At 61.1% G+C, this 27,286-nt stretch overlaps 2 protein-coding genes across 4 annotated transcripts in view; one reads left to right on the top strand and one right to left on the bottom strand.

Moving 5' to 3' along the window:
• Nucleotides 1-25,266, top strand: TMEM63A (transmembrane protein 63A). 3 transcript variants are annotated; one of them, XM_081824413.1, is made up of 24 exons: nt 29-116; nt 949-1,116; nt 4,863-5,062; nt 6,965-7,044; nt 8,098-8,164; nt 9,034-9,071; nt 11,006-11,148; nt 12,205-12,256; nt 12,577-12,685; nt 13,337-13,407; nt 15,238-15,318; nt 15,517-15,640; nt 15,728-15,861; nt 16,919-17,056; nt 18,165-18,318; nt 19,606-19,712; nt 19,835-19,921; nt 20,363-20,425; nt 20,819-20,981; nt 21,353-21,458; nt 22,337-22,504; nt 23,162-23,277; nt 23,512-23,574; nt 24,235-25,266. In XM_081824413.1, exons 3-24 carry the CDS (start codon nt 4,877-4,879, stop codon nt 24,406-24,408), a joined length of 2,424 nt encoding a protein of 807 aa, XP_081680539.1. In that variant the 5' UTR covers nt 29-116; nt 949-1,116; nt 4,863-4,876; the 3' UTR covers nt 24,409-25,266. The 3 variants fall into 3 exon arrangements, with proteins under 3 accessions (XP_006742330.2, XP_081680539.1, XP_030893742.1); XM_006742267.3 differs by lacking the exon at nt 949-1,116 and having other exon boundaries at nt 1-116; XM_031037882.2 differs by lacking the exon at nt 29-116 and having other exon boundaries at nt 948-1,116.
• The window catches only part of EPHX1 (epoxide hydrolase 1), a 20,178-nt gene continuing 18,131 nt past the window's right edge, over nt 25,240-27,286 (bottom strand). The window contains exons 5-6 of the mRNA XM_081823176.1: nt 26,123-26,273; nt 25,240-25,643 (exon numbers count right to left, since the gene is read on the bottom strand). Coding sequence (XP_081679302.1) covers nt 25,442-25,643; nt 26,123-26,273 — 353 coding nt within the window. The 3' untranslated portion in view covers nt 25,240-25,441. The remainder of the gene's footprint in view (nt 25,644-26,122; nt 26,274-27,286) is intronic.

Raw genomic sequence — 27,286 nt, 5'->3', positions numbered from 1 at the left:
CGCGCGCGGGGCTCTGCGCATGTGCGGGAGGCGCCGGAGTTTCCCTTTGCAACTTTTAAGGGCCTGGGGACGCCGCGCCGCCCGGCCAGGTGGAGCCCGCCGCGCCCGCGCCGCAGGTAGAGGGGAAGGGGCGAGGCGGAGGGGGCGGAGGGTCGGGTCCCGGGCCCACAGCCTTTCCGGACTCCCCCTGCGAGGCTCCCTCTCCCCTCGCCTCCCCCCGGGGACTTGTCCCCGGGAGCTCGACCTCCCAGCCGGGATGGGGAGAGAGGAGCGCAGCCGGGGTGGGGGCTCTTCCTTCTCGGACTCTGTGCCTCGCAGGCCTGGGAAGGGGCCGGGCGCCCGAGTCCTCTGCCGCTGGGAAGGAGTAGAAGCCCCCGGGGCTATCTGTCCCTCAGGGACCCCTGCCCGCGGCCCTGCCGGCGCCCCGCGGAGGGAGGCCGGGCGTTCGGGGAGGGTGAGGAGAGTTCTGCCAGGAAACCCAAACCGCCCAGGTCCGGGGACCTGATAAGACTGGCCACCTGAGACGCTGGGGTGGCCTCCACCTTTCAGCCGCCGGTGGTGTCCTCAAGGGCAGGACTCCACAGTGCGGGAGACCGAGTGACCGCCAGCTTCCTTCCCCGCCGAACCTGCGCGGCTGCGCCTACAGTGTCCCGGCTTCCTGGTTAGGCCGGTGGGCTGTGCTCCCCAGGCCCGCCCCGGGCACAAGGGGGACTGTGGAGGCGCGCTGGGGCCTTTCGGAGGCCCTGGCGCCTACAGGGTTGAAGACACTCGTGGGGGATGGGGGAAGATCTCCCCGTCATCCCTCACTGCAGGAACAACCAGTATTTCTCCCTTTTCCTTCCTCCCCTCCTCTGACACATGTCAGAGTCCCAAGTGTGCTTCTGCCTCCGGAGAATGGGAACAGAAGCAGAGGACCCCTCCTCTTCACACGACCTCTTCCTTGTTTAGTGTCGGGGCAAAGATCTCTCTTGAACTGGGCTGTAACAGAGAAAAAACATCAGAGGGAGTCCTGACATTGTTTCCCAGTAGCTGGAGGAGTGACTTAAAAACCAAGAGCTTTCGAGTGCTCGCTGGGACTAGGCCCTGGGCTAAGTGCTTCATGGCATGGACAGCCGTGTAAGTAAGCGGAATAACATCATCGCCCCCATTTTACGGAGAAGGAAGTCAAGGCACTGAGCATTTAAGCCACTTGTCTAAGCAACATGGTACCCTAAGTGCAGAGCCTGCTCAGGTAACTGCTGGGTGCCCTGCCTCCCCAAGGCCCCAGGGCCCATGTCTATGGAGGGAAACCGTTGTCCAGGGTCCCGGGTCCTGTCTGGTGGTGCTTTAAGAACTTTGTATTCACTCGCAAGCTTCTCCTGCATCCGGCAGATCCGAGTTAGCTCCCATGGCAGAAGGGCTGGAGCTGCTTGTGCTCTCGCTGTTGGAACAGAATCGGAAGGTCTGTGCTGATAAAAAATACCCTGAATTTGCATGGGGTCTTCTTGCAAGACCCGACAGGGCTCACGCACCTCTTGCAACATTCTGTTGGCTTTTCTGGAAGGAAGGTGTCGATGGTTAGGTGTGCTGCCGGTCAGGGGCCCAGACTTGCTGCCAAGTCAGGCGGGCAGTGGGCAAGCTTGAGACCGGCTGTTGCATTCAGCCCTCCCTCCTGATGGCCACTACCAGACTCTGGGGTGCCCAAGGGCTGAGCTTGGAGTTGGGGGCCCAAGTCACCTGCTGTTCCGGCTGCAGGTCCTCAGCGGTGGCTTGGCCTCTCCTCCCCCCAGGTTATTAGAGAGCTCTCTGCAAGGCACGGGTAAGGCTTGGACTAAGCGGGTCTACACATAGGGGAAGATTGCCCGTGGGCCAAGTCGGGGCCAGTTAGGCTCCTGTGGCCACGGGGCCTACTTGCTGCTTCCCCCCACTGAGCCAGCTCCCTGCCTCCTCCCCAGCCCGGCAGGGCTGCCCTGAGGTGCTTGGGCCCCCAGCTGCCCGGCTCACAGCTTGTCTGTTCGGGAAGGTGCAGGGGGGCTGGTCCTGGAGGCACCGTGATATTTCAGCAGAATTGGGATGTGACGTGTGTATAGCCCAGGGACAGTTCACGACTGAGCTGAAAGGTCTGCGGGGGTGGCTGGCTCTGCCTTCAGCTGGGCGCCTCCCCTGGAGGGGCTGGCCCGACCGGCCATAGTCCAGGGCACCCCGAGGCTCCCTCCCGGGCTGGTAGTATTTGCTGGCTGACCTCACCAGCTCTTACCCAACTTTGTAAAACCACCCTGGGGAGCCTGTTTGGCAGGAGCAAGGTAACTTAGAGGTGTGCCCGGAGCTGACGGAGGAAGAGGACTCACCTTCCTCCCACGGGGCTGCTGCCCTTCTAGAAGTCCTGGCTGGCCGCCCCTTCCCAGGGACACTGCTCCCTCTGTGAGCATTTTATGAGGAGGATTTGTTTTTTCTTCCCACGTCACCTTTCAGGCCTTCCTTGTTTGTTGTGCTGTGTTCCTTCTCCTGACTCTAGTCCTTGGACAGCAGCTGCCCTTGGGGCCCCGATGAGGTCCTGGACTCAGAGGCTGACCCGGAGCCCACAGCCACCCCTGCTCCCGTGGGGTGGACACTCCCCAGTCCCCGCAGTGCCTGGAGCCAGAGAAGAGGGGAGAGGCTGCTGACGTTGCGGGGAGGAGAGAGGAGCAAGCAGCACAGAGGAGAGCCCAGCACCAGTTCTGGGAGCTGGGGGGTAGAGCAGGCTGGGGGAGCCCCCGGGGAAGAGCCAGAGGCTCCATGTGGGTGCCTGAGCTCAGAGACGGGGCAGGTGTGAGCTCAGGGCCCTGTGTCAAACTGGAAAAGGCAGCCCTCGGTGACTCGGGCCATCTCTGTTCTTTAGGGAAGCCTGTGAAGGCTGGTGCTCCCTGGTCCTGGGGTCAGGAAGGCCCTGCAGGAAATGAGTAGCAGGCCCGAGGCATCTTGGGAGGTGGCTGAGGCCGCCTCTGTCTGTGCCAGAGCGGGAGGGGGAGCCGGCTCCAAGTGAGGACCTCTCTGAGGGACGCGCCCAAGCCCTTCCTGCTGATGAGTGTTGGGCGGGAGGGAGGGGCAGGCACTGGCCGTGCAGCGTCAGGCCAGGCCCTGCGGTCGGGGTGGGGCTGCTGGGTGACATTTAGAGCAGGGAAAGCAACAGGATCTGTGTCCCAGAGGTAGTCTTTGTGACTCTGTTCAGAGCCACCAACTGCAAGGCCTCGTATCTTCCAGCCATTGCCAAGTCTCTTGCGGGGGTGAGAAAGTGACTCGGCCTTCTGGGGCCCCTCCCAGGCCCCCGGACCTGCCACCCCCACCCCCTTCCTGCACTTGCTGTCATGAGTGTGAGACTGTCCCCTGCCAGCCCCAGGGGTCAGAAGTGGCCCTCAGCACCCCATACACACCCCAGCAGCATTCCCAGGTAATCCAAACACCTGGTTGGGTTGTCTGTACCTTTTCTTCTTGTCCCAAGAGTTTTGTTCCTATAGCAGCTTAGAAATACAGAGCCAGGGGCGCCTGGGTGGCTCTGTCGGCTAAGTAGTCTGACTCATGATTTTGGCTCAGGTCGTGACCTCAGGGTCGTGAGATGGAGCCCTGTGTCAGGCTCCTCGCTCAGTGGGGAGTCTGCTTGAGGGTTTCTCTGCCTCCCTCTGCCTGTGCCCCCCGCCCACTCATGTGCTCCTTCTCTCAAATAAATAAAGAAAATCTTAAAAAAAAAAAGAAAGGGAAAAAAATATCAGACCTAGCAGAATCCCCAGATGTGGAGAGGTGGGAGCTTGAGGGAGGGTTGCTGAGTATTTCTGCTGGCTCTTCAGCCACAGACAGCGTGAGGCAGGGACCAGAACTTGGGCGCTAACTCTGAGGCCTGGTGTCAAGGAGACAAACACCGGAGATTTCCATTAGCTTCACAGGGGTGCCAGGAGCCTCAGAAAGGAAAGGTCAACAACCAGCCGGGAGGAATATTTGCTTTGGAAATGCTGGGCCTTCCAGTTAGACCAAGGGTACCCAGGAGGGTGGGGGTGGCAGGACAGAGCTGGGGTGTGCTCCAGGGGTCCCTGAGGAGCCCCCTCCCTCCTCCCATCTTCCTCTATCTCCCCCGGCCCCCACCCCACCCCACCTTCTCTGGCTGCCCCTTGTGGGCCTTCACGGAGCTAATGTGGGGAGCCAGACGGGGAGCGTGACAGGGCCGGAAGAGGCTGGGTCTGAGGCCGATTTGGCGCTGAGCCCCCGAGCCTCAGTTCCAAGCGGAAGGGCCTGCGTTGGAGGCCCAGCTGGACAGCCCAGGAGCAGTGGGGCCAGGGCACCGACCGTTGCCGCCTTTTTTTTTTTTTTTTTAAAGATTTTATTTATTTATTTATTTGAGAGAGAGAGAGAGAAACAGCATGGAGAGGGAGAGAGGGTCAGAGGGAGAAGCAGGCTCCCCACTGAGCCTGGAGCCCGATGTGGGACTCGATCCCAGGACTCCGGGACCATGACCTGAGCTGAAGGCAGTCGCTTAACCAACTGAGCCACCAAGGCGCCCCCGTTGCCGCCTTCTTGGATGTCCCTTCTAATGTGTTGATTCCTGCGTTTACTCCCCGCCTTTATCTCCCTCCCGTCAGGTCTGTCCCCTGCCTGCCCACTGGAGCTCCGGGGCCCCCACAGGATGCTCCCTCAGCAGCAGCCCCTGAGGCCATGGCGACCCCTGGCCATTCGCCCACTCCTGGGAGGCTGCCAACTCTGTCCCGGATGAGCCCTCCCCCCGCCCGGCTGACCCCTGGGGCTTTCCCCACAGTGGAGCTATTCTCATGGGCCCTGCCAGGCTCCTTGCTGCTGTGCAGGCTGGGAGACCGCAGGGGCATCCACGCCCTGACTGTTGGCCCGGGTTTGCTCTCCAGGGAGGACAGGCGCGATGACCGGCGCCCGCCCCCTGGAGCTGTGGCAGTCCAAGGCGGTGTCCATGCGTGAGCGGCTGGGCATCGGGGACCAGCCCAACGACTCCTACTGCTACAACTCGGCCAAAAACAGCACCGTGCTGCAGGGGGTCACCTTCGGTGGTGTCCCCACCGTCCTGCTCATAGACGTCAGCTGCTTCCTGGTGAGACCCCTCCTGAACCATGTCCCCCTCCCCACCCTTACCCCGTCCCCAGGCCTTTTGGGAAGGTCAGGTGAGGAGCCAGGCCCACCTGAGTGTGGACACCAGCTCTGCTGCCCACCTGTTGTGGCCACAGCCTGCGTGTGCCACTCCGGACGGCGGAGGTCAGGAATCTTAGCTGCGGGATTTCCGGAGAAGATCCCGTCGGGCTCTGCAGGGACAGAGCCCACGTGGTTGTACCTCTGAAGCTGAGCACCCCCGGAGTTAGCAGCCTGTCGCGTGGGGAGGCCGCGGGGGGGGGGGCTGTCCGTAGGGACAAGAGCTGTGAATGGAAGGTGTGGGTTCCAATTAGAGTGGCCGCATCTCCCGGCCTAGAAACCTCACCTCCCGTCCCCACTGGGTCCTGGGCCTTTTAGGGGATCAGCCGCAGAGAAAAGGACAGACCTTGGAAAAGGCCCCCCTTCCTCAGAGCTGGGGCACACAGCGGCCTCTCGTTAGTGTAGACCTCCTGCTTCCCAAACAAGCCCCAGCCTAAAGTGTACCATTTTTCTCCCCTGTGCCGACCCACCTTTGGCCGGGTGGCAGGTGCTGGGGTCAGGCTCACCTTCCTTTGCCTGCCCGTGGGCCGGCCGGTGCCTCCTGATGCCTTCTCCCAACGTGTGACAGAGCCCATCAGAGTAAATGGGGTGGGACGGGGGTGGGGGCGGTGAGCCAAGGAGAGACGTCTGGAGACGGAGGCGGACGCCCCTGAGGGGGGCCCGGCTGAGGAGAGAGTCGCTGGCAGTGGTGGATTTTTATCATGGGACACTCGGGGTGCCCCTGGGAGCCAGAGGGGCCTGGAAAACGTGAGCGCACGGGAAAGGTCCACACAGCAGCACGGCAGGGCAGGAGGGCAGGCACCTGCCCAGCAGCCTTCACGTTTACCCTAAGACAGGACTCACCTGCCTGTGGAGGTGTATCAGCAGCTTCCCCACCCGCCTGAGCTAACCTCTCGGAGAGCAGGAGCAGGGCCCCCCTGGGGTTCTGGCCTTCTGGATTCCCTTCAGGGGGACAAAACCCACTTTTAAAAGCTCAGCTCCTGACTGGGGCCGGCAGGGTTGTGCTCAAGGAAAATGGCTCCCTCCCTCTGCCTCCCTGAATCTTTTTTTTTTTTTTAAAGATTTTATTTATTTATTTTTTAGAGAGTGAGCGAGAGAGAAACAGCATGAGAGGGGAGAGGGTCAGAGGGAGAAGCAGGCTCCCCGCTGAGCCGGGAGCCCGATGTGGGACTCGATCCCAGGACCCTGGGATCATGACCTGAGCCGAAGGCAGACGCTTAACCATCTGAGCCACCCAGGCGCCCTCCCTGAATCTTGAGGGAGGGAGCCTGTTCAGGGAGCGGGGAGAGGCCCAGCGGGTCTGAGGACCGGCCAAGGCCGAGGTGTGGGGAGGGAGGAGAGAGCTAGAATGTACAGATTTTAGAGCTAAAGGGGGTTAGGGAAATGGGCCGAGGGCCCCAGCTAGTGGAGGCCGAGCCCGCCGGAGCACCAGGTCCTCGGTGGGCATGGCCCCTCTGGGAGAACCAGACACCAGGCAAAGGTGTCACCGCTGCGGCTCAGCCTGGGGCAGCTCTGCCTCCTTGTAATTAAACCTGCATGTCGGTGTGAAGTGAGGAGGGAGGCTGGTCCCCAGGGCAGCTGTGGGCCCAGAGCTTGTCTCCCTGCTCAGGAGCAGCGGAAGGCCTGTCGGGGCTGGGGAAGAAGAGTGGAGAACAGGGCCGGTGCGCAGGACGAGGGGGCACGGGGGAAGCCCAGCGCACTGTGGATGCCGTCGTGCCTCGGGCACCGGGGACGGGCGCTGGGGAACGGGGTGAGCTGTCCTGCGCTCAGTACAGGTCACCTGATTTGGTTTCTTTTCTCCTTTTAGTGTTTAATTTTGGTGTTTTCCATCATAAGAAGGAGATTCTGGGATTATGGCCGCATTGCCCTGGTGTCAGAAGCAGACAGGTAACAAGGACACGTCACCTCGAGTGTGTGTGCGTGGGTGTCGCCGGGACGGGCGGGCGGCCCACACGAGACGCTGACATGAGACCGTGTCCGTTGCCAGGCCGGTGCCAGAAGTGCCGTTGGCTTCAGGCCGTGGAGGAAATCTAGCTGCTTGCACACGTAGGGCTTTCGTCAGCAGCTGAGAAGGATGCCGATGGCTTTCTCACCTTGAACGTCTTCAAGTGTCTCTTCTTGGAAATGAGCTAGTTTGGGGCTGGGGGCGAGGCAAGGCGGGTGAGGGGAGCTGCCCCTGTCCTCGCTCGGGGTCGGTGTGGGCTGGTGGCCCTCGCTCAGCCAGCGTCGGGGAGTCTGCCGAGCAGGGCCCCCCTTGGCCAGACCCCCCACCTCAGGCCCTGACGGCTCATGACACCTGAAGGGGGGGTCGGAGTCTAGGCCTGCGCCCTGGCATCTCCAACCCCAGCTGTTGCCACACGCCAGGATCTTGCGTCAGGTGCAGAATAGGAAGCCACAGGGGAAACGCAAGTGTGCCGGGCCACCCTGCCCCCCAGGGCCTCCTCGGGCGACCCCCGCCGCTCTTGCTCCATGGGCCGTGTTGAAACGTGGTCTGTGCGGCAGGGGCGCGGCGTGTTCGAGCACCTTCCTTCCTTGCAGCCTCAGTGCCAGCATTTGCGAAAGCAAAGCCATAAAATAGTTACGTCCCTTACAAGTGGTGGTGTCGTAGATTGGACAAAATGCAGCATTTGTTCCAAGTTTTATTTAACACATTGGGAAGCAGATCGCATACGTCGACGCTCTGAAGTTCCATTAGGTGGACCCATGGGCATTGCGGCCCTGAGGCCCCAGGGCGCGGGGCACAGGGGCGGTGCTCATGCCCGAGCCCTCGTCACTCACCCCTGTGAGGCAGAGTTTCACGTCTCACATGCCCAGGTGTGGGCATCCGCACATTTCGTGGGCCAAGTTGTATCTTGTGCCAGACCTTGAGGCAGGCTTGTAGCTTTGGTCTGGGATGTCAGGTGTAGACTTTTCTGTCATTCTTCCCTTTTGTGTTTCTAGTGAGTCCAGATTCCAGAGATTGTCGTCATCTTCCTCTTTCGGGCAACAAGATTTTGAAAGCGAGCTGGTTGGTACCAAAGGGAGCGGTGCGGCCGTGGCTGTGGTGGGGGCAGGGGCAGGCCGCCGCGCACCTGTTCAGCGGCTGACTCGGGACCCTGCGTCCTGAGTGGCCAGTGCTGGTGACAGCTCTTCTTGGCACCGACCAAACCACCTGACTTGGGGGGCCCAGGACGGGGTCACCTCTCAGGCAGAGGGCTCCCCGAATCCCCTGCCGTCCCAGCGCTCGTCTCTGTGATCACACTCAGGGACAAGTGTGACAGCTCATTGTTGACTTGCTGCTGGCTTGAGCCACCTGTGGGCAGGAACCATGCCTTATCCAGTCCTGTCACCCCGAACGGATGATGACTAGATGTGTGTGTTTTCCAGCCGGGCGGCAGCCCAGTTCTGGGGGGATTGTGCGTAAGAGACGCGATGGACAGTAAAACCTACAGACCCCCTCTTCCCTCCGTAACCCCACTCCGGGGGGGGACTGTCCCATCCACGAGGCTTGTCTCCCTGCATCCATCCCACGTCTCAGCCCGTCGTTCGGGACAACCTAACAGAAGCCCGCGGAAGCTTCTCTGAGGCTCTCCTGAGCACCCTCCCGCTCTCTCTTCAAGTTCAGCATTTGCCCCTGGAGCCTGTATGATTCTGCAAATTGTCAAAGCTTGAGAGGTTTTTGCAAGAGTTCCAGGCATAGGGTGCCTGTCACAAAGGACTGGGAGCGTGGAGACCCTGTCACTTTGGGGACACGTGGTAGCTTCCTGAATTTGGGACAAAAGCGTTGCTTTTGCATCACGGGAGGGTAGGTGGTTATTTAGGGCACGGACAGTGGATCACATCTGCCTCCTAAAGACACACACGTCCACGGCTGACCCCTGGTCTCTGCCTTTCCAGGGATGCTGCCCCTGGCTGACCGCCATCTTCCGCCTACAGTGAGTACGGCCCAGGTGGCTGGTGTGCGCGTGCACCCGTGTCTGCGTGTGGGTCGGAGCGGGAGCGGGGGGGTGTCTGGCTGTCGGTCTTTGTCTGGGGGGGGTGGTTAGCGTGTTTGGCCTGTGAGAAGGAAAGGTCAAAATGCCCAACCCCGAGATGGGGGTCTCTTAGCTGCTTCTTAGCTCAGGCCCAGAACAGAATGTGGGGGCTAAGAACAGGGGGCCCAGAAGCTCCTGCACAAGCTCACGGAACTGAGTTTTTGTGCTCTAGGTAGAAACGATGGCCCCTTGGTATTTAACACCAGCACGCCCGACGGAGGCTCTTCCCGGCAGGCTTCCGTGTCTGGTTTAGTGCAGAGAGGAGAAAGAATGATGCTTCAGTACATTCACCTCATTGGGTTAAAAGTGGCCTTGTTTTTAAGATGTGGGGCCTGCAGAGAGAAACCCTATCAAGCAGGATCCGCTGCGGTCGTAGGCAGCACCCTTTCAAGGTGCCGAGATATGCGAAGCACCTCTCAGAATTGATGATATCCAGCAGTTACGGGACGCTGGGGATGTCCCTCTCTCTGGGCCTCAGGTTCCCCAACTGTACAAGGGGGAGAGGTGCATTTGCCAACCCCACCCTTCTCCACCACCGCAAAATCGTGTCACCAGGAGGCATTTCTCCTGACGCTGGAGGTCATAACATACTCCGTGCAATAAGTCCATCACAGAAGGAAAAGAATCAGTGAGAACAAATTTGAGGACACCTAGAACCCTCCCCCTGAGGGACGCCCAGGGCATGTTCTTCAGTTGGCTACTGGGGCAGGGGGTGCGGCTGGGTGGGGCTCAGGCCACGCCCCTACCCCTGGGCTGGGCGGGGCAGCAGGGGACACTGACTCATCATTTCCATGGTAACCTGTAAAGGCGGTGGGCAGATCTGCTCTGCAGTGGGCTCCTCTCCCTCGGCCCCGTTTTCATGGTTCTGTGTCACCTCCAGCACCCCCTGCGCCCCCCGCATGGACACGCACTTCTCATGGAGGGGCTGTCACGGTGCTGCCGTGTATCCTGTCTGTCACCATGATGCTGGCCCATCTCCGCTCCGCGGGTTTTCTCCCCGTCTGTCCCTATCACAGAAAGGACAGCAGCTTGATGTTTCCGAGGCTACAGTTAAACCTAGCAGCTGCTGACAGCCAGCATTCCCACCGACATTCAGAGAGGCCCCGCAGGGTCCTTAGAAGTGCCTTTCCTAGCCAGATTGGAAGGCAGAGGCATGTCCCCAGAAACACCGTGAATGAGAATTGCTCATTCATGGGTTTGAGTCTTCATCACTACTCCTTCCGGAAGCTGGATCCTGGGGCAGCTCCCTGTCAGGGGACTGGGAGAGGGGTCCCCATCCTGTGTCCATGGCACAGAGGTCTGGCTGTCGGCCTCTGGAATTTTCCAGGTCCCCAAGCCAGCTGGAGCTTCCAAATATGGCACCCAGGAAAGGGTGGAGCGCCTGTGGGCCCCCCGCCACCGCAGGACGCAGGGAGGAGGTGGGGCAGCAGAGGGCCTGAGTCCCGAATGCTCCATGCTTCGGGAACTGGCTCCCCCTGCCTGAGGGGGGCACCGGGAAAGAGTGGGGGCTGCGAGCCTGGCAGCCACCCTGCCGTGACTTTGCTTATTCACAGCGGCGGGGAGGGCTGCGGTGCGGCTGAGCTTCCACGCCTCGCCCCTGCACAGATGGCTGCTGAGACGGCAGCTTCCTGGGGGTGCGGTGCGGCGGGCTAACGGGGCAGGCTCAGGAGGCCCCATCCTTACTGTGCCCGCACAAGCTGTGTGACCGGGGACGCGGGCTGCGTCCTCATATGTAGAGCGGTGGGGGTGGGATGGGAACCCGCCTCCCAGATGGTCCTGAGGACTGAGTGAGGCCACTGCCGCTCACTGAGATTCCATGTGCGTGTCTTGGCCAGCGATGACCAGATCCTGGAGTGGTGTGGGGAGGACGCCATCCACTACCTGTCCTTCCAGAGACACATCATCTTCCTGCTGGTGGTGGTCAGCTGCTTGTCCCTGTGCATCATCCTGCCTGTCAACCTCTCGGGTGACCTCCTGGGTAATGACCCCTTGTCCTGCATGACTCAGGCCTGAGCAGAGCCGCGGGGCTCTTTGTGATAGGGCAGAACCCCAGGACTCATGCTTGGATTCAGACATGAGGAGTCCTCGAGGTGACTCTCGGAACTTTCCCTTCTGCCCAAAGGTCTAGAGAAGACCCCCGCCCCCAGCCAAGAGCTGCCCCCCCCCCGTCAATTTCTGATTCTGTCCGAGTATGAGGAATAAAACCCCAAGATTTGTCAAATCAGGCTTTTGGAGAGTGCTTTCCACTTTCCTGCCCCCACCCAATCAGGAGGACATAATTAGTGATCTGGAAGATGTTCGTGATGCTCAAAGTCAAAATCGGAGTGTGGAACAATGTTTCCAAGCAACTGCAGGAAGCCAGCTTCCAAAATGCCATCACGAATCCACTTTTTTCTTAAAAAAAATTTTTTTTTAAAGTAGTCTCTCCACCCACCGTGGGGCTCAAACTCACGACCCCAAGATCAAGAGTCACACGTCCTGGGGCGCCTGGGTGGCTCAGTCGTTGAGCGTCTGCCTTCGGCTCAGGTCATGATCCCAGGGTCCTGGGATTGAGCCCCGCATCGGGCTCCCTGCTCCGCGGGGAGCCTGCTTCTCCTTCTCTCTGCCTGCAGCTCTGCCTACTTGTGCTCTTTCTTTCTCTCTCTGTCAAATAAATAAATAAAATCTTAAAAAAAAAAAAAAAAAGAGTCGCGTGCCCTGTCGACAGAGCCAGCCGGGCATCCCAAAAATCCACTTATAAGAAGTGGATTCCAGTGATTCCCAACTTGGTGTTGGGCCCAGCTTAGGATGATTTTAGATTTCTCATGGAATGTCACAAGAATCTCAGAGCAAGAGGAATTCAAAGTTGACTTCCCCACATGGTGGGTTGGGGAGAAGTTGTCAGGTACAGCAGAGGCCTTGGCTGGTGGAGCTCTGAAAATACTGGACAGATGGTCAGGTCCTCTGACAGGTCCCGAGCCACACACCGAGGCTGCCGTGCTCCCTTCCCCTCCCCTAGCCTGACCCTGGAACTATGTGTCTTGCTTCTCTGCAGACAAAGACCCTTACAGCTTTGGGAGGACGACGATAGCAAACCTGCAGAACGAGTGAGTATGGGGTGGGGGCTTTGAGGGTGCTGACAGGGCGGGGACCAAGGGGAGGGCAGAGAGTCCTTAGCCAGTGGGCCGATGTGCGAGAGCCCCTCTGCAGCCAGCGCGTGTGGCTGGGTGGTGGGCATGGACATGGCCCCGTGGCCCCCCGCTCTAGAGGGGCACTGGCCACGAGGCCGCTGTTGGAGGCATCTGCTGGGATGGAGCCATTGGCCCTCAGCTCAGCACCGTGAGGGAACCCCGGGCCCAGCCCCTGCACCCCCACCCTGGCTTGGGAGCCCAGCCCTGATGGCAGGTGGTGTCCCGGCCCCCCCCAGCAATGACCTTCTCTGGCTGCATACCGTTTTCGCTGTCCTCTACCTCATCCTCACCGTGGGCTTCATGCGGCATCACACGCAGTCCATCCGGTACAAGGAGGAGAGCCTGGTGAGTGCGGCTGGGGGCCCAGGGGGGTCAGAGCCCAGTGGCATCCCCAGCGGGCGGGCAGATGGCCCGGGACTTGGGAGCAGTGAGCTTCAACAGAGGGCCTCTGTGGAATGTGGCTGGCATGTCTGCACTCAAAAATGACATTCTCTTTTAAAAAAAATTAGGATTATTTTAGAACATGGATTTATCCCCTTCTGTGTTGCCAACTAGCCCTTAAATTTGTGGGGTCCGGGCTTATAGTTGCCTATCCTAAGTACCTTCTCGAAGTTCGGATTGGGAGCAGCCCTCTCTCTTTGTAACCCACAGCTTGATGGGGAGGAGGAGTTTCTGTGAGTTGGTTCTGGGCCTGGGTCCTCCTCTCATCTGCTGTGTAACCCCATTTGAGTCCCTCACCCTCTCTGGGTTCCTTCTCCCATTCTCGTCATGCAAGGGAGGCTCGCAGAATTGCTTGGGACGTGTGTTGTGTGTACAGTCTGGAAGGCGATGCTGTGGGCACGGCATCCATCAGGGCTCCGCCAGGTGGCCCAGAGCAGCCGAGCCTTCCGAGCTCCTGCTGTTTCCTTCGGGGAGGCTCGAACAGGGCGGAAGAGCGGAGCCCGCCTGCGGACGGGCTTGCCCGGTGACTCCTCTCCCTGGCACGTTTCTCCGCAGGTGAGGCGGACCCTGTTCATCACGGGCCTCCCCAGAGACACCAAGAAGGAGAGTGTGGAGAGCCACTTCCGGTGAGTGGGGCTGCGGCCCCTGTGGGTGGGACAGGTGCCTTAGGGGAGCACTCCGTGTTCTGCTCGGGCACTCGGAGACCTGGAGAAGGGCCTGGCCCTGCCACACGGTCATCGCGTGGCTGCTGGTGCCATGGAAGGGTTCCGGCTGGGGCGGCCTACCCTCTGCCGGCCACCACGGCCGCCCCGGGTGACCGCAGGTGCTGGAGAGGAGGCCAGGCCCTTGAGAGCACAGGGAAGATGATCTGCTGTGGGTTTCTCAGCATCAGCTGTGCAGAGACCGAAGCCTGAGACAGAGCTGGTCTCCGAAGGGGAGGGCCTGCAGCTGGCCTCTCCGCCCCTCGGGCATCTGGGGAGGGGGCACGTGTGTCCAGAGCCTTGTCCTCACAGAGCTCACCATTCAGTGAGTCCAAGCTCTCCAGGGCAGGACCTCCTTCCCGGCAGCCCCCGCTGAGCACCTGTTCCCAGGGCTCCTGCAGGGGGGCGGTGGGGAGAGGAAGCATGTGCAGGGCTGGGAATGGAGCATCAGGACAGGGGTGGGGGGACAGAGCAGGTGCAGAGGCCCCTGGACCCCCTGGGCTGCAGGCAAGGGAGCCAGGCTTCTATCCGTCTTCACTCCCCACCAGCTCAGCAGTCACTAGTCTGTAGAGCGGACTAGGGGTGGAGGATGGTGTAACTGAGCACCATTTGTGAAGAACGCTAAAGAGTTGTAAAATGAGTGTTTAAATGTATTGACTAACCTTTTCAGAAGCTCCAAGTATTTTAGAAATACTCTTTTATGTAAACAGATACTGGCGTGCTTTTTCTCTGTTCCTTGAAATACCTCCCAAGGGGCCTGCTGGGCAACACTGAAAACCATTGTTTCGTTTGATGTATAATCTTAAAGAGAAAAGAAAAGACCCCTCCTACCATACAGACACTGGATCAGAGATCTCCTAGCTTAGGAGGCCCTTTTGGTGCATGCGGCTGCGGCAATCCCTGGGGACCGACGTGGGCGTCTGCCCTGTGGCCGGGATGCTCACGCTGGAGTTCCCTTCCCTGGTGCTCTTCCTGGGATCCTGGCTTATCCTGCTGTTTAAATCAATGGCTGACATGCCTGTGGGCTTTGTCTGTCTCACGAAGATGGACCCAGAGGGTGTATGGCATGTGTGGGTGAGGACTTTGTGTGTCTGGGGAGGGAGCATCGTGCGGCGGTGCCAGGCTGCCTGGATTCAGATCGCGGCTCCGACAGCCACCAGCTGTGTGGCCTGGGGCACAAGTCCTATAACCTCTCTGACCCTTATTTTCCTCATCTGGAAAATGGGGATGAAGCCTCCCACATTCTGATGAGGATTCAGTTAATCGTCTAACGGTACCTGCCAATAGCAAGGGTACGCACAGCATACGAACAAGTAGATGCGATCTTACTATGACGGTTAACGCGTGTGCAGACATTTTCTGGGCTGAGGGTCTTTGCTTTCATTAAACCTGAAATGTCTGTGACCTTCAAAAGGGTCACACACTGGATAGGGTTTCGGTGATGGTCCAAGGTCAAAGTGACCTAGAGCCAATGATAAATCTCTTCCTTTGGGTGGGTGGAGGACATCAGCAATGGTGTTCAGCCTTTGCCAGAAGCGCCTGCTAATTTAAAGCCGCGAGGGTCTAAACCTGTCACTTGCAGGCACTGACTTTCATGCTATTAAAAAAGGCCTTTTTGTATTACATTTCAAAATTTCCCCCTTTGATAAAAAATAAAGAGAAAAGAGCTCTCTACTGGCACACAAAAAGCCTTGGAGACTTGGGGGTCTCCCTGCCTGGGGGTCCTCTTTTCCAACGGGCATCTTTCGGGCACAGGGACGCGTACCCCACGTGTGAGCTGTTGGACGTCCAGCTGTGCTACAACGTGGCCAGGCTGCTACACCTGTGCAAGGAGAGGTACGGGCGGCATGGGCCCCTCCCCCGCTGAGGCCCCTGCCTCCCTCCCGCTGGCGTGGCCGGAGCCCCCGCTGGGGAAGGCAGCAGGGCGGCTCTGAACTCCTGGGTCTGGTGGCGGCCAGTGGTTGGACGGTGGCGGGGGATGTGCGCCACAGGGTCAGGGCGAGGCTGACGCTCCCCTCCCCCCCGCCCCCGCAGGAAGAAGGCAGAGAAGAGTCTGAGCTATTACACGAACCTGCGGGCGAAGACAGGCCAGTGGACCCTCATCAACCCCAAGCCCTGCGGCCAGTTCTGCTTCTGTGAAGTGCCGGGGTGTGAGTGGGTGAGGGCCCGGCCCCGGCAGGAGCGCGCCACGGGGTTCCCGACCCCCACAGGGCCGCGTGGTCACGGGGGGTGTGTCCGCCGGCAGGAGGACGCCATCGCTTACTACACGCGCTTGAAGGACCGGCTGACCGAGAGGATCGCCGAGGAGCAGTGCTGGGTCCAGGAGCGGCCGCTGGGGATGGCTTTTGTCACCTTCCAGGAGAAGTCCATGGCCACCTAGTGAGTGGGACCCTTCCCTGGCCGACTCCCCGTCCCCCTCCAGGTGACTTGCTGTCCCTGTCGGATGCAGGTGGTCCTGCGGAATCCATCCCAGGGATTTGCCGGTAGCATTTCCATCTCCTTCCCTCTCATCCCAGCCTGTGCTTGTGACAGATGGCCGGGGGTGATTCTTTGGATCCCTCTCGGGTTGTTGCAGACTCACCCTCCTGCTAGGCTCTCACCAGCTGCCCCAGGGATCCCGTTGCCTCTGTCCAGCATTTTGCCCTCCTTCAGATGTCCACTCTGGACCTCAGATCTTCTGTGCCCCGGCTTCCCAACCCGTACAAATGCACACCCCCCTGGGCACTCGGGGCACTCCCTTCTGCAGAGCCGAGGCCTGGGGAGGGTTGCAGGGTGCAGGCAGGGGCGCTGGCTCCCAGAGCAGTCCCATGCCTGGGGTTGGGAGAGCACTGGGGACAGCAGGTGGCCACACAGATGCCCCTCCCCCTGCCTTCTCTGCGGCAGCACAGGTCCAGGAATGGACCCTGCCACAAGGGGAGAGCCGGGAGGGCACCCGTGGAAAGGGGTGTTCCAAGGCAGGAGCGGGGGTGGGTGGGCACGGAGATGGAGAGGGGTGAGGTGGCCGTCCTGGGGTGGGTGTCAGAGTGGGAAGGAGTCTGGGAAGGGCCGGTGAGACCCTGGCCTGGCCACAGGATGAGCCCACAGCGCCAGCCGGGGTGAGCGGGGGGGTGGGGGCCCGGGGAGGAGCGGCGGGTTGAGGCCGTGCAACAGCGTGGGAGGCAGAGTCAGACGGATGGGGCGCACGCCTAAGTGGGAGGGCCTCAGTTTCTCTATCCGTAAAGCAGGAGTCCTCCCTGGCTTGCCGGGTTGTTCTAGGGATTCGACGGAATCCTCCCTGGAGGGTGCCAGGCAAGGCTTTTCTAAGCATTACCTGTAATAAACTAATAAAGCCAAGGTCCCCTGCCCCAGGGGCCCCACTCTCGCTGGGTCCCATCTCCCATGTCTGTACGTGGCCCCCGGGTGGCCGGGCCCTGGCCACTTCTGCTTTTCCCGTCAGCATCCTGAAAGACTTCAATGCCTGCAAGTGTCAGAGCCTGCGGTGGAAAGGTGAGCCCCAGCCGTCCTCCAGCAGCAGGGAGCTCCGCACCTCCAAATGGACAGTGGCCTTTGCCACTTACCCCGAGGACATCTGCTGGTGAGCCCCCAGGCCGGGCCGGGGTGGGACAGAGGCCCTGGGGCCTGCAGGAGCTGCCCCGTCACCTGGAAGCCCGGGCGGGGACTGGCGGTCAGGGAGGTCCGCACGTGGCCCCTGCTTCTCTCTGGGCCAGGGCTGGGGGGCGTGATATGTGTGTGTGGGGGGGTGTCCATGCCCCGGGCTTCACTCCAGTGAATCTAAAATATGGAAAATAGTATCATTTCCACACGGGATCAGTTATTTTTTAGTTGAGATGTTTCTCTTTCTCATACTTAGTATCTTTGAAATGTAGTGTGTATGTTACCTTGGTTGGGACCCCCGCTGCAAGGCTCAGCAGCCAGGCAGGCTCCCCGTGGGCCCGGCTCTTGTACACCCCCCCTCCATGCAGCCACCTGTCTGGCCTGGGGGACACGCTGGTGAGCTACGCTGTGTCCACGGGCCCATTAGCTAGCCTTGAGCAGGATGCAGGGGTGAGGGCAGCCCCAGCAGAGGCCTCAGCACGGTTGGCCACAGTCCCCCACCCCGAGAGTGAGCTTTGGGGGCTCTTGTCCACTGGCTCTAGCTTGGCCTCCGAAGGTCCTGCTTCTCACGTCACAGGGCTTACCAAACTCAGGGTGGTTTGTCTGTTCTTGGTGGGGTGGGAGGCCGGGACAGGCTGCAGTGGGGCCCCGGCCCCTCTGTCCCCTGCCTCCCCCTCCCTGCACCCAGCCCCTGGCCCTGCTGGGGAGGATGTGTCACTAGTCACCAAGGCTGCCGACATGGCCGAGACGTACCGGGTCAGAGCCTTGCTGCCTGGGTGCTCATGGCATCTCTTTGGTGGGTTCTGGCCCCCCTGCTGTTGCCGGGGAGCCATGTTCGTGGTGGATAGCCTGTTTTCCCTCTGAGCTCAAAGGGACCCCAAATTTGACATGGCTGAAGCTGAAGGTCAGTACAGAGCACTTGCCTGTACTCCTGAGATCGAAACGAGCCCCCTGCTGGAGCCCTCTGTCTGGTGCCTTGCCGTGTCTAAGCTTGACCTGCTGACCCACCTACTCCGGTTGCTGTTGGCGTGGTGGGCAGCCAGAGCCTGGGAGATAAGTCTCCAGGGCCTGTGTCCTCCCCTCTGCAGGAAGAACCTCTCCATCCAGGGCTTCCGCTGGTGGTTCCAGTGGCTGGGCATCAACTTCACTCTCTTCGTGGGGCTGTTTTTCCTGACCACGCCCTCCATCATCCTGTCCACCATAGACAAGTTCAATGTCACCAAACCCATCCACGAGCTGAACGTGAGTGACCATGCTGCAAGGCCCCTCCTGCAAGAAGGCGTGCTGGGCGAACGGGAGCCAGGGGAGGGCACTGAGCCGGGAGCAGCGTCTCTGAGCAGGGGTGCGGCCAGCGGTACGCGTGCACAGAGGACGCTCCTGCTGGGGCCTCTGCTGGGGCTGCCCTAACCCCCGCATCCTGCTCAAGACTCGCCAGTGGCCTGTGGACACAGCTTAGCTCCCCAACGTGTCCCCCAGGCCAGACAGGTGGCTGACACCGGACCTGGGGAGGGCTGGGGGGGCTGGGGGGGTAGGAAGGAGTGACAAGTGCTTCACAGATTGGGGCAGCAGGGTGCAACTATTTCTTTCACGTTCTGGCATCCGATAATCTTGTTACAAAACCATAGAATCTAGATAATAGATTATTTTTTAAAATCTTAGATATATCGAGAATAGCTAACACTCCCTAAGTTGGTTTCTGCTTAAAAAGGTATTGGTTTCCCATGACTAGCTCTGCTGAAACATCACCCTAAGTCTTTTTTCTTTTTTCCAATTCCGCTTGGCGTTCAGTTAATCATGCTGGGAAAGCACGCAGGGCAGGAGGTTCTGAGGCCCTGATCCTCGCTCCGCCGTCCCCTGGCTGATGAATTCTGAGCCTCGGATTTTCATCCGACGGCTGGAGTGAAAGCACCTACCTTAGCATCTTCACGGGGCTGTGGTGATGGTGACCTCGTGAGCTAATGTGTGGTCGGAGCATTTACAGCCTGTAAATATTCACGCCTTTGCCAATTAGGCGCCCCTGGTTCTGTAGCATTTTTTAGGAATTGGCCTTTATCGAGTCTTTCTGAAGTACGCCACCTTGTTTTCATGAAGTTTTCTCTCTATGGTTGTGCTCATTTTATCAGGGAAAGTAGTAAGCTGGTTGGCTCGTGTGACAGCAGCCGTGAGTGCAGGGGGCACACACAGGACTGGCCCCCACTGGGCCGGCGGGAGCTGTGCGGGCGGTCGTCTGGGGAGGCCCCGCTTCAGCATGCCCGCTCCCCTTGGCCGTCACTGTTCGCTGTGTAGAGGGAAGCCAGGGGGCGATGGGTCTGGTCAGTCGGACAGGCGGACATCAGCTGTGTGTGAAGTTCCTTTCTTCGCTCCAAAGAGCTATACTGAAGTCCAGGGCGGTTACGGCCCACTCAGCCAACGTGATGGAATACCTACCCCATACCAGGCCCAGCATTGGCTCCGGGGTGGGGTTGGGGGTAGCATGACCAGGAGACCATCGCCCCTCCACCTGTCTCCTCCGTGGCCCTTGTTTTCCAGGACCCCATCATCAGCCAGTTCTTCCCGACCCTCCTGCTGTGGTCCTTCTCGGCCCTGCTGCCCACCATTGTGTACTACTCCACGCTGCTGGAGTCTCACTGGACCAAGTGAGTGAGCAGGGCATGCGCCCTCCGCCCCCGCCCCCAGGGCAGCGGGCACCCAGCAGGGGCCTCCCGGGTCGCCAGGAGCACTTAGGGGACTGGGGGGACCCACCTCTGGCTTCCTGCAGGTCAGGAGAAAACCGGATCATGATGTCAAAAGTCTACATATTCTTGATCTTCATGGTGCTGATCCTGCCCTCCCTCGGCCTCACCAGGTACCCACCACGACCTCCTGCCCTGAATTCACATCCGGTCACCTCTGGAGAGCTCTGTCTGTCCCCGGGAGAGGGGAAGTGGTCTGGGGGTGCATGCCAATCCCTGGCGACATCCACGCTGGGCCCACCCACTTGGGGTGCCCTTGGGCTGGCTCACTGATTCTTTTGGAAATATGGTCTTTCTTCCTTAAATGAAGCTTGAACACGAAACGGAGCATGGACCGTCGCCCTCGGGAAAGGGGAATCTGTGTGCTTTAAGGGGGGAGTTGCTATGGAAGCCGGCCCTGATCGGTGATGCTGGAGCAAAGGGGCACCTTAGACAAGAGACGTGGACCTGGAGGTTCCACCTGCTGCTTAGAGCAGAAAAACGTGAAAATGCATAGTGAGCACAGGGAGCAAGGGACAGAAGTGCTCACGGCATTCTTTTTGTTTTTTCCCCAGTCTGGATTTTTTCTTCCGGTGGCTCTTTGACAAAACTTCCTCAGAAGCCTACATCAGGCTGGAGTAAGGATTGTCCACACTGCATTTGGGAGCCGCTGTTCCAGGGACACATCCTTGGGTGCTTGGCTGGGGCTGCATGGGGGGGTGGGTAGTCTTTGCCCCGGGAAGTCCTCTCCTCCTGCGACCCCAGCACCCCTCCCAGGCGCCTGGCGGGGTGAGGCCGGGCAGATCCTTCGGCAGGCACCGAGGGGGCTGACCTACTTTGCGCCTCATGTGCAGAAACATGGTTCATCTCTGAGGCCGAAACTCCATTGGTGGCCGTCTTGTTCATTCTTTGAGACTTATTCCTGAGAACGGAGCCACCCGGGGAGGAGAGGAGTAGTGAGCCCTGTGGAGGTGCCTTCCCTGGTGGCAGAGAGGCTCCTGGACCTCAGCTCACCCCCCGCGGCCCCCCAGGTGCGTCTTCCTGCCCGACCAGGGCGCCTTCTTTGTGAACTACGTCATTGCCTCGGCCTTCATCGGCAACGGGATGGAGCTGGTCCGGCTGCCGGGCCTGGTGCTCTACACCTTCCGCATGTTCATGGCCAAGACAGCGGCTGACCGCAGGAACATCAAGCAGGTATAGGGGCGCGGCGGGCAGGGACGGCATATAGACTGCCTCCCAGGACCCCAGCCTCCGCGCCGGGTGGCTCCCCGGGGGTCTGACCCCGGAGCCTGGGGGGGTCACTCTCCTGTCTGTCCTGAGCACCCTCTCCGCCCTCTGCCCCCCCACCTCCCAGCCTGCTGGGTTGACGTGATCAGATCGAGGGAGACACGAAGGGCCCGCGAATCCTGGTGGCCTGGGTGGGAGCCCAGCGAGGCTGGGGTCTTGCGGAGGGCACAGGGACCCCGAGAGGCCGGGGAGGGGGAGCTGCGCACCTCCCGTTTCTGAAGTCGTCCTCCGCGCTGTCCCCTGGTGGCCCCGAGTGAACTCCTGGCCTCCCCGCCCAGAACCAGGCGTTCCAGTATGAGTTCGGGGCCATGTACGCATGGATGCTGTGTGTCTTCACCGTCATCATGGCCTACAGCATCACCTGCCCCATCATCGCACCCTTCGGTGAGTGGCCCGGGGGTGGGGGCCTGAGCGGCTGTACCGCTGACCAGCAGCCCTAGCTCGAGCCCGTGTCCCGGTCCTCACCGTGCCGCGTGGTGCACGCCTGCGAGGCAGGTCTGGTTTCGCGGATGAAGCACCAGTGGGACGGGGTGAGGAGTAGACCCGGCATTTGAACCGGGGACCGTTTGACTTTAGAGACCAAGACCTTGCCACTAAAATAAACATCAGGTTCCTCGATTTTGCCACCAAAAAAATATACATATATAAATAAATAAAATAAAAATCAGAACTGCAGACAGATGGAAGATTCTGGAAGGAAACAGAACACTCAAGAGACCGTTGGCCTTGCTAGCTGAGGTTTCAGGGCAGGAGGAGGTTTTAGTTTTCCCTGTATGCTCTTGAACTATTTAAAAAATGTATAGTATTACTCTTCAAAAACGAAACAATTTTGTAAAAAGCATGATACGATCAAAGAGGCAGCACCCACCTTCTGTGCCGCCCCTGAGGCAGGACCCTCGGGCAGCTGTTGACTGCTGGGTGCAATGGGTCAGCATGGCTGGGGAAGGGAAGGAGAGTGGGGGAGCCTTGAAGGATGGGGGGGGCGCTCGCGGGGGAGGGCCCAGGACGAAGCTGAGGCCAGGCATCTGGGTGTAAAATAGCTTCTTTCTGCAAAATGGTCCTAGACACCTCTACTCCTTGGTGTCAGGGAGAGGCTGGGAGGGGGGAGCAGAGAGAGAAAGAACGAGGACGCGAGCAGCCAGGTTCTGCATCTAGCCCTACTTGGGCTTCATGCGATCGGACAGATCACCAGCCCCAGGAGGCAGCAGGTGGAGGAGCCCCGTGGCCCAGCCAGGTCTGCAGCTCACAGCCCATCTCTGCAGGCCTCATCTACATCCTGCTCAAGCACATGGTGGACCGGCACAACCTCTACTTCGCCTACCTCCCGGCCAAGCTGGAGAAGAGGATCCACTTGGCGGCCGTGAACCAGGCCTTGGCTGCTCCCATCCTGTGCCTCTTCTGGCTCTGTTTCTTCTCCTTCCTGCGCCTGGGTGAGGGGCCCTTCTGACCAGGGCAGGCTGTGGGGTGGACGCAGGAGGCAGCCCGGGGCCTCCCAGTCCCCATTCATAGCAGCCTGTCAGGTCCCTCACCTTGGTGCCCAATCAGAACACGGTGCCCGGGCGAGGGCTGGTTGGGGGCAGCATTGACCACCCCGCTCCTGAGCTGGCCGGAGCCCGGGGGACCCTGGGGACCCCAAGTCAGCAGAGAAGCTGTACAGAGAAGGTGGTCCCTTTATCCGCGCGGAGGGCCTGAACCGGAGAGGGGCAGGCTGGTCCAGGCTGCCCTTTGGGGCACAGGTGGGACCGAGTTCTCAGCACAGGGTGGAGGTGGGAGCACGCAGGAGGAGAGGGGGATACTCTCCGGCAAACGACAAAGGCAGGAGGGCTGTGACCGAGCCCCGGTCAGGTGAGGGGGGCCTCCATCCCATGTAGCCAGGGCAGTGGAGCCTGCCGGGAGCCGGCCCAGCAAGGAAGCGGGCAGCTGAACACTGACTTGGGGTCCCAGTTCCTGAAATCTGACCGGGGATAATGCCAGCCATTCAGCGGGTGCCCCCCTGGGTGCTCCCGGCCGTGGGAGAGGTCACACATGGTTCCTGCACCAGCTGCCCCTCTCCCCCTCCAGCATGGCTGGTGTCCCTCTGTCCCCAGGTCTGAAGGCCCCCCTCACCCTGTTCACCCTCCTGGTCGTGCTGCTCACCATCCTGGTCTGCGTGGCCTACACCTGCTTTGGATGCTTCAGGCACCTCAGCCCGCTGAACTACAAGGTGAGGGGATGTGGGAGGAGCAGGGGGTGGGCACGTGCCCCACTTGTCACAGCCCCGCGAGCTGGTGGCCTTCTCCCCGCCGCCCCCCCCCCCCGGCTCCCCGTCCTCGGCTGCTGGGAGCTTGGCGCGCGCCGGTCCTGGGATCCCGGCTGTTAACAGTCTGTGTGTTTGGAGGGTGCTAGTTCAGGGAGCCCGGTTTTGTTGATCATGGCGAGTCTCTGCTGTCACCTGCAGATGGAGGACTCGGGGAGCGACAGAGGAAGTGAGGCAGACGCCCCCCGGCCGGCACCCTTCACGGTAAGTTCTGCTTCTTCCCGAGCCGGAGTGGCTCCCCGGGGGACGGAAGCGCCTTGATCACGTGGCAGCCACGGTTCCAGAAGGAATCCCTAGTCCCGCGGGACGCTTCACCTGCACGGGCAAAGCCACGTTCCAGAAGGAATGGCTAATCCCTGTGCAGGTGAGGCCACGTGAGGCCATGTTTGGCCAAGGTGCCGCCCCGCCCCCTGGTTTCCGTTTCCGGCCCGGGTTCCTTCTCTGCGGGTTTAATGCCTGCCGCTGGGCCTCTCCGGGAGTGGCCTGGCGGGCGCCTGTGGCCGAGGAAGTGAGCAGGAAACAGGGTTGCCCCAGCGCCTGCCCGCCGCGTGAGGCCCCAGCGTCCCCCACAGAGCCAGGGCCTGGCAGCCTTCTCTGCAGCCCCCGCCTCCCCTGGGTCAGGCTGTCCGTAGGGCTGTCTGTCCTGGGACCAGCCCCGGCGGAGAGAAGGTTCTTGGACTCATTCCCCCAGGGCACCTGCCCCTGCAGACCAGGGAGGAGGCAGGGCAGGTGGATGGCCCGAATCCCCTTCTCAGCCCGGCTCTGGGGAGGAGCAGAGGCGGAGTGTGGGAGCACTGGGTCCGGAGTCTCCTGCCCAGGCCCCCACTCCCACTCCGAGCACTCAGGCCCCCCGTTTTCTGGCAGCCCTACGTGCCCCGGATTCTGCAGGGCTTGTCCTCGGAGAGAACTGCCCTGTCCCCACAGCGGCGGCAGACCTACGGCGCCATCCACAGCATCAGCGGGACCGTCCCAGGGCCGTACCCGGCCCGGGGCCCTGGGGCCAGTGACAGTGGGCCGCCCGCCTACCAGGAGGCCTGAGGGCGGCCGGGCCAGGCCCGGAGCCAGGAGAGGAGAGCCAGGCGGAAAAGTGGCCTGACTCAGGCCCCACCTGTTTTAAGCACAGCTGCTCTCAAGAGATGGAACTGGAAAGGTGCGCCTGCCCTTGGCCGAGGAGGACGGGCCAGGACGACCATCGGGTGGTGAGCACTGGCCTTTTCGGCCGAGCAGCTCTGTGCTCCCGCTCGCTTGCCGGGGGCCCGGCATTTCCAGGTCCCCCTCCTGCACAAATGTCCAGCCGTCCCTGGGGTTTTAGCAGCATCATGTGTTGGAGTTGTGCACCCACAGCTCTGTTTGCTGTGGTGATGGTGCCAGGTACGGGGGAGAGGGGAGAATGCAGGAGCCCCCTGGAGCCCCCAGCTCGAGGCGCACACTCAACCAGTGCATAACCAAAGAGCCTGCGGCCATCCAGGCTGGATGGGGTCCAGATGAGGCTGGGGGTTCATGCCGGCTCCCCTCTCTGAATCCAGCCCTCCCCCTCTGGTCCCGGGAGTCCGCTGCGGGAGCAGGAAGGCTGTGGGCCAGTCCGGGTTGGGTGGGCTGCGATCTTGGCTGGAAGGGCAGGTGGCCCCGTCCTTTTCCTCCCTGCGGGGGCGGGAACTGCAGCCTCCCACGGCCTCCAGGGGCAAGGGGGCGGTGTGCGTGGGGGCCCACCCCGCAGGGGCCGTGTGTGGCCCAGCCCCCGCCACCCCGCTGCCCAGGACACGGGGAGGGGGTGGAGTGTCCTGGAGCCAGCAGGGTCCCCTCTTAGCCTAGACCGCCGACCGGCCAGGTGTACTGGGGGGGCCCCATGTCACCTGGTTCCAGCCACTCTTAGAATAAAATCATTTATTACCCCTGCTCTCGTGCAGGCAGTGAGCAGGGGCCCGGCAGGGGCGGGAGCAGGCGTGGGGGTGTACACTGTCACCAGGAGAAGACGGGGAGGGGGGAGGCTCGCTGCTCCTCGGGAGCTGCCCGGGGGGCGGGGGCAGCCTTCGGCGAGGGAGCTGCGGGGTGACAGCCCGCCCTGCGGCCATCAGCCCTGCTCCAGCAGCCCCACGAACTTGCCAATGTCCTGGGCCAGCAGCTCGGGCTCCTCAAAGGCGGCAAAGTGGCCCCCGCGGGCCATGTAGGAGTAGGAGAGGAGTTTTGGGTACTTGAACTTCACCCACTTTTCTGGCACGTGCATTAACTCACAAGGGAAGGCAGCAAAGCCTGTGGGCACGTGGACCTTGATCCTGGAAGACACAGCGATCCCACTGAGGGGTGAGGTGGCATCCTGGTCCCCTCTGTCCCCCCGCAGCAGGGGGCTCTGATCACCCTCCCATAGGGAGCCAGAAAGGAAGGAGAGACCAGGGCTCTCACCACCCCCTCAAGTCCAACCCACTAGAGCCGCCTTCTCCAGAAGGGCTGGCCGGGCAGAACACGCGGGCTCCCCATCGGCTGAGCCGGACAGGACAGCCACTAGCCCCCCCAGCTGCGTTCCCCTTTCCCCACCGCTGCCCCCTGAGGGTCCGGAAGTCCAGGACCGCCGATGCCACATGGGGCTGGCCCGGCATTCCCTCGATGAGCAAAGTGACACCGTGCTCTCATCCCAGGCACCCTGGGCACCTATGGTTCTGCCATCAAAGGACCTCCCTGGGGGTCAAGGGTGGGTGGTCCGGCTGCTCCTAGAGGCCCGTCGGCGGGCGGCCCGTGCGGGCTCAGCCAGACTCACCGGTCATGCTTGTTGGCCATGAAGCCCTGGCCCAGGTTCTCCTTGTAGAAGCGCTGGGAGGAGGTGATGGTGCCCGTCGTCCAGTAGAGCATGACGTTGGTCAGCAGGTCGTCCAGGGAGAACTTCCTGCGGAAGCAGCCCCAGAAGGCCCCTCAGTGCCAGGCGCGGCTTTTAGGCTGCGAGCACCGGGGACCCCCGCCCTCCCGGCTTCCAGCTCGGACCTCGGCCGAGGCTGGTGCATTAGCCCCACGGCGCCCGGGCCTGGGGCCGCCAGCTACCAGGACGGCAGGAGACGGGGCAGGCTTGGTCTGGGGCCCTGCGGATACCTCCCCACTCGGCATGGGACCCCACCCAGGCTATGGGGCTTCACACATGGGGAGGAAGGAGCCATCTGGTTCTCACTGTTGGGGCCCGAGGGCTGTAGACCCTGAAACCCCACCTTCTCCTGGCCCCACCTGCTCCTTGGGCTCTGACCTGCTCTGGCTGGGCTCCCTCATGCTACCCTGTGTCCAGAGCCCCCTGGAGCCCTCCATGGCACCCCCCCGTCCAGCTGCTGGTGCCATCTTCCGCCCCTCCAGCCTCCAGCCCTCCCCTGCCCACAGTCTGATATCCATGCTACCCAGGCCTGCCTTCCCGCCTCCCCTCTGCCCCGTCTCTCCTGCCCCTGCAATGCCTCGGCACCCCCCCACTGCAACTGCTGACCCGCACTTGCCCGTCCCCCCATTCAGGTAGGGGCTTCTCACTTCTCCCTGCTCCCGGGGCTGCTAGTTCCCCCCAGAGCACAGTCATTTCCTCTGGTCCGACCCCTCTCCAGGCTCCAGATCTCAGTCTGGTTACCAAGCGGGCACCTCCCACTCAGCATGTCCACGCCGGAAGTGGCCCCTGCATCTCTGCCGAGCCCCTCGTGGACAGACACACTCTCAGATGCAAGTGCACCCACACACACATGCTCACACGTGCACACGTGTCTGTATCCAAACCCACGGGCGCACACACGTGCACACTTCCATCTTCCAAATGTGCACACACACTCAGAGGCTCCTCTCCTCATTCCCTATTTCTTGTTTGACAAAGGAAAGGCGTCCCTGCAGCCTGGTGGGGAGGTAGAAATTTCTACTTCTACTGCTGCCTCCCCCCCACCCCCCACTGAGCCCTGGCTGTCCC

Source organism: Leptonychotes weddellii, chromosome 6 (genome assembly GCF_054177405.1).
Source record: "Leptonychotes weddellii isolate Sample4059 chromosome 6, ASM5417740v2, whole genome shotgun sequence".
Lineage (NCBI taxonomy): Eukaryota > Metazoa > Chordata > Mammalia > Carnivora > Phocidae > Leptonychotes > Leptonychotes weddellii.
The sequence above is the reverse complement of the archived record's forward strand: the minus strand, read 5'-3'. Positions and strand labels throughout refer to the sequence as shown.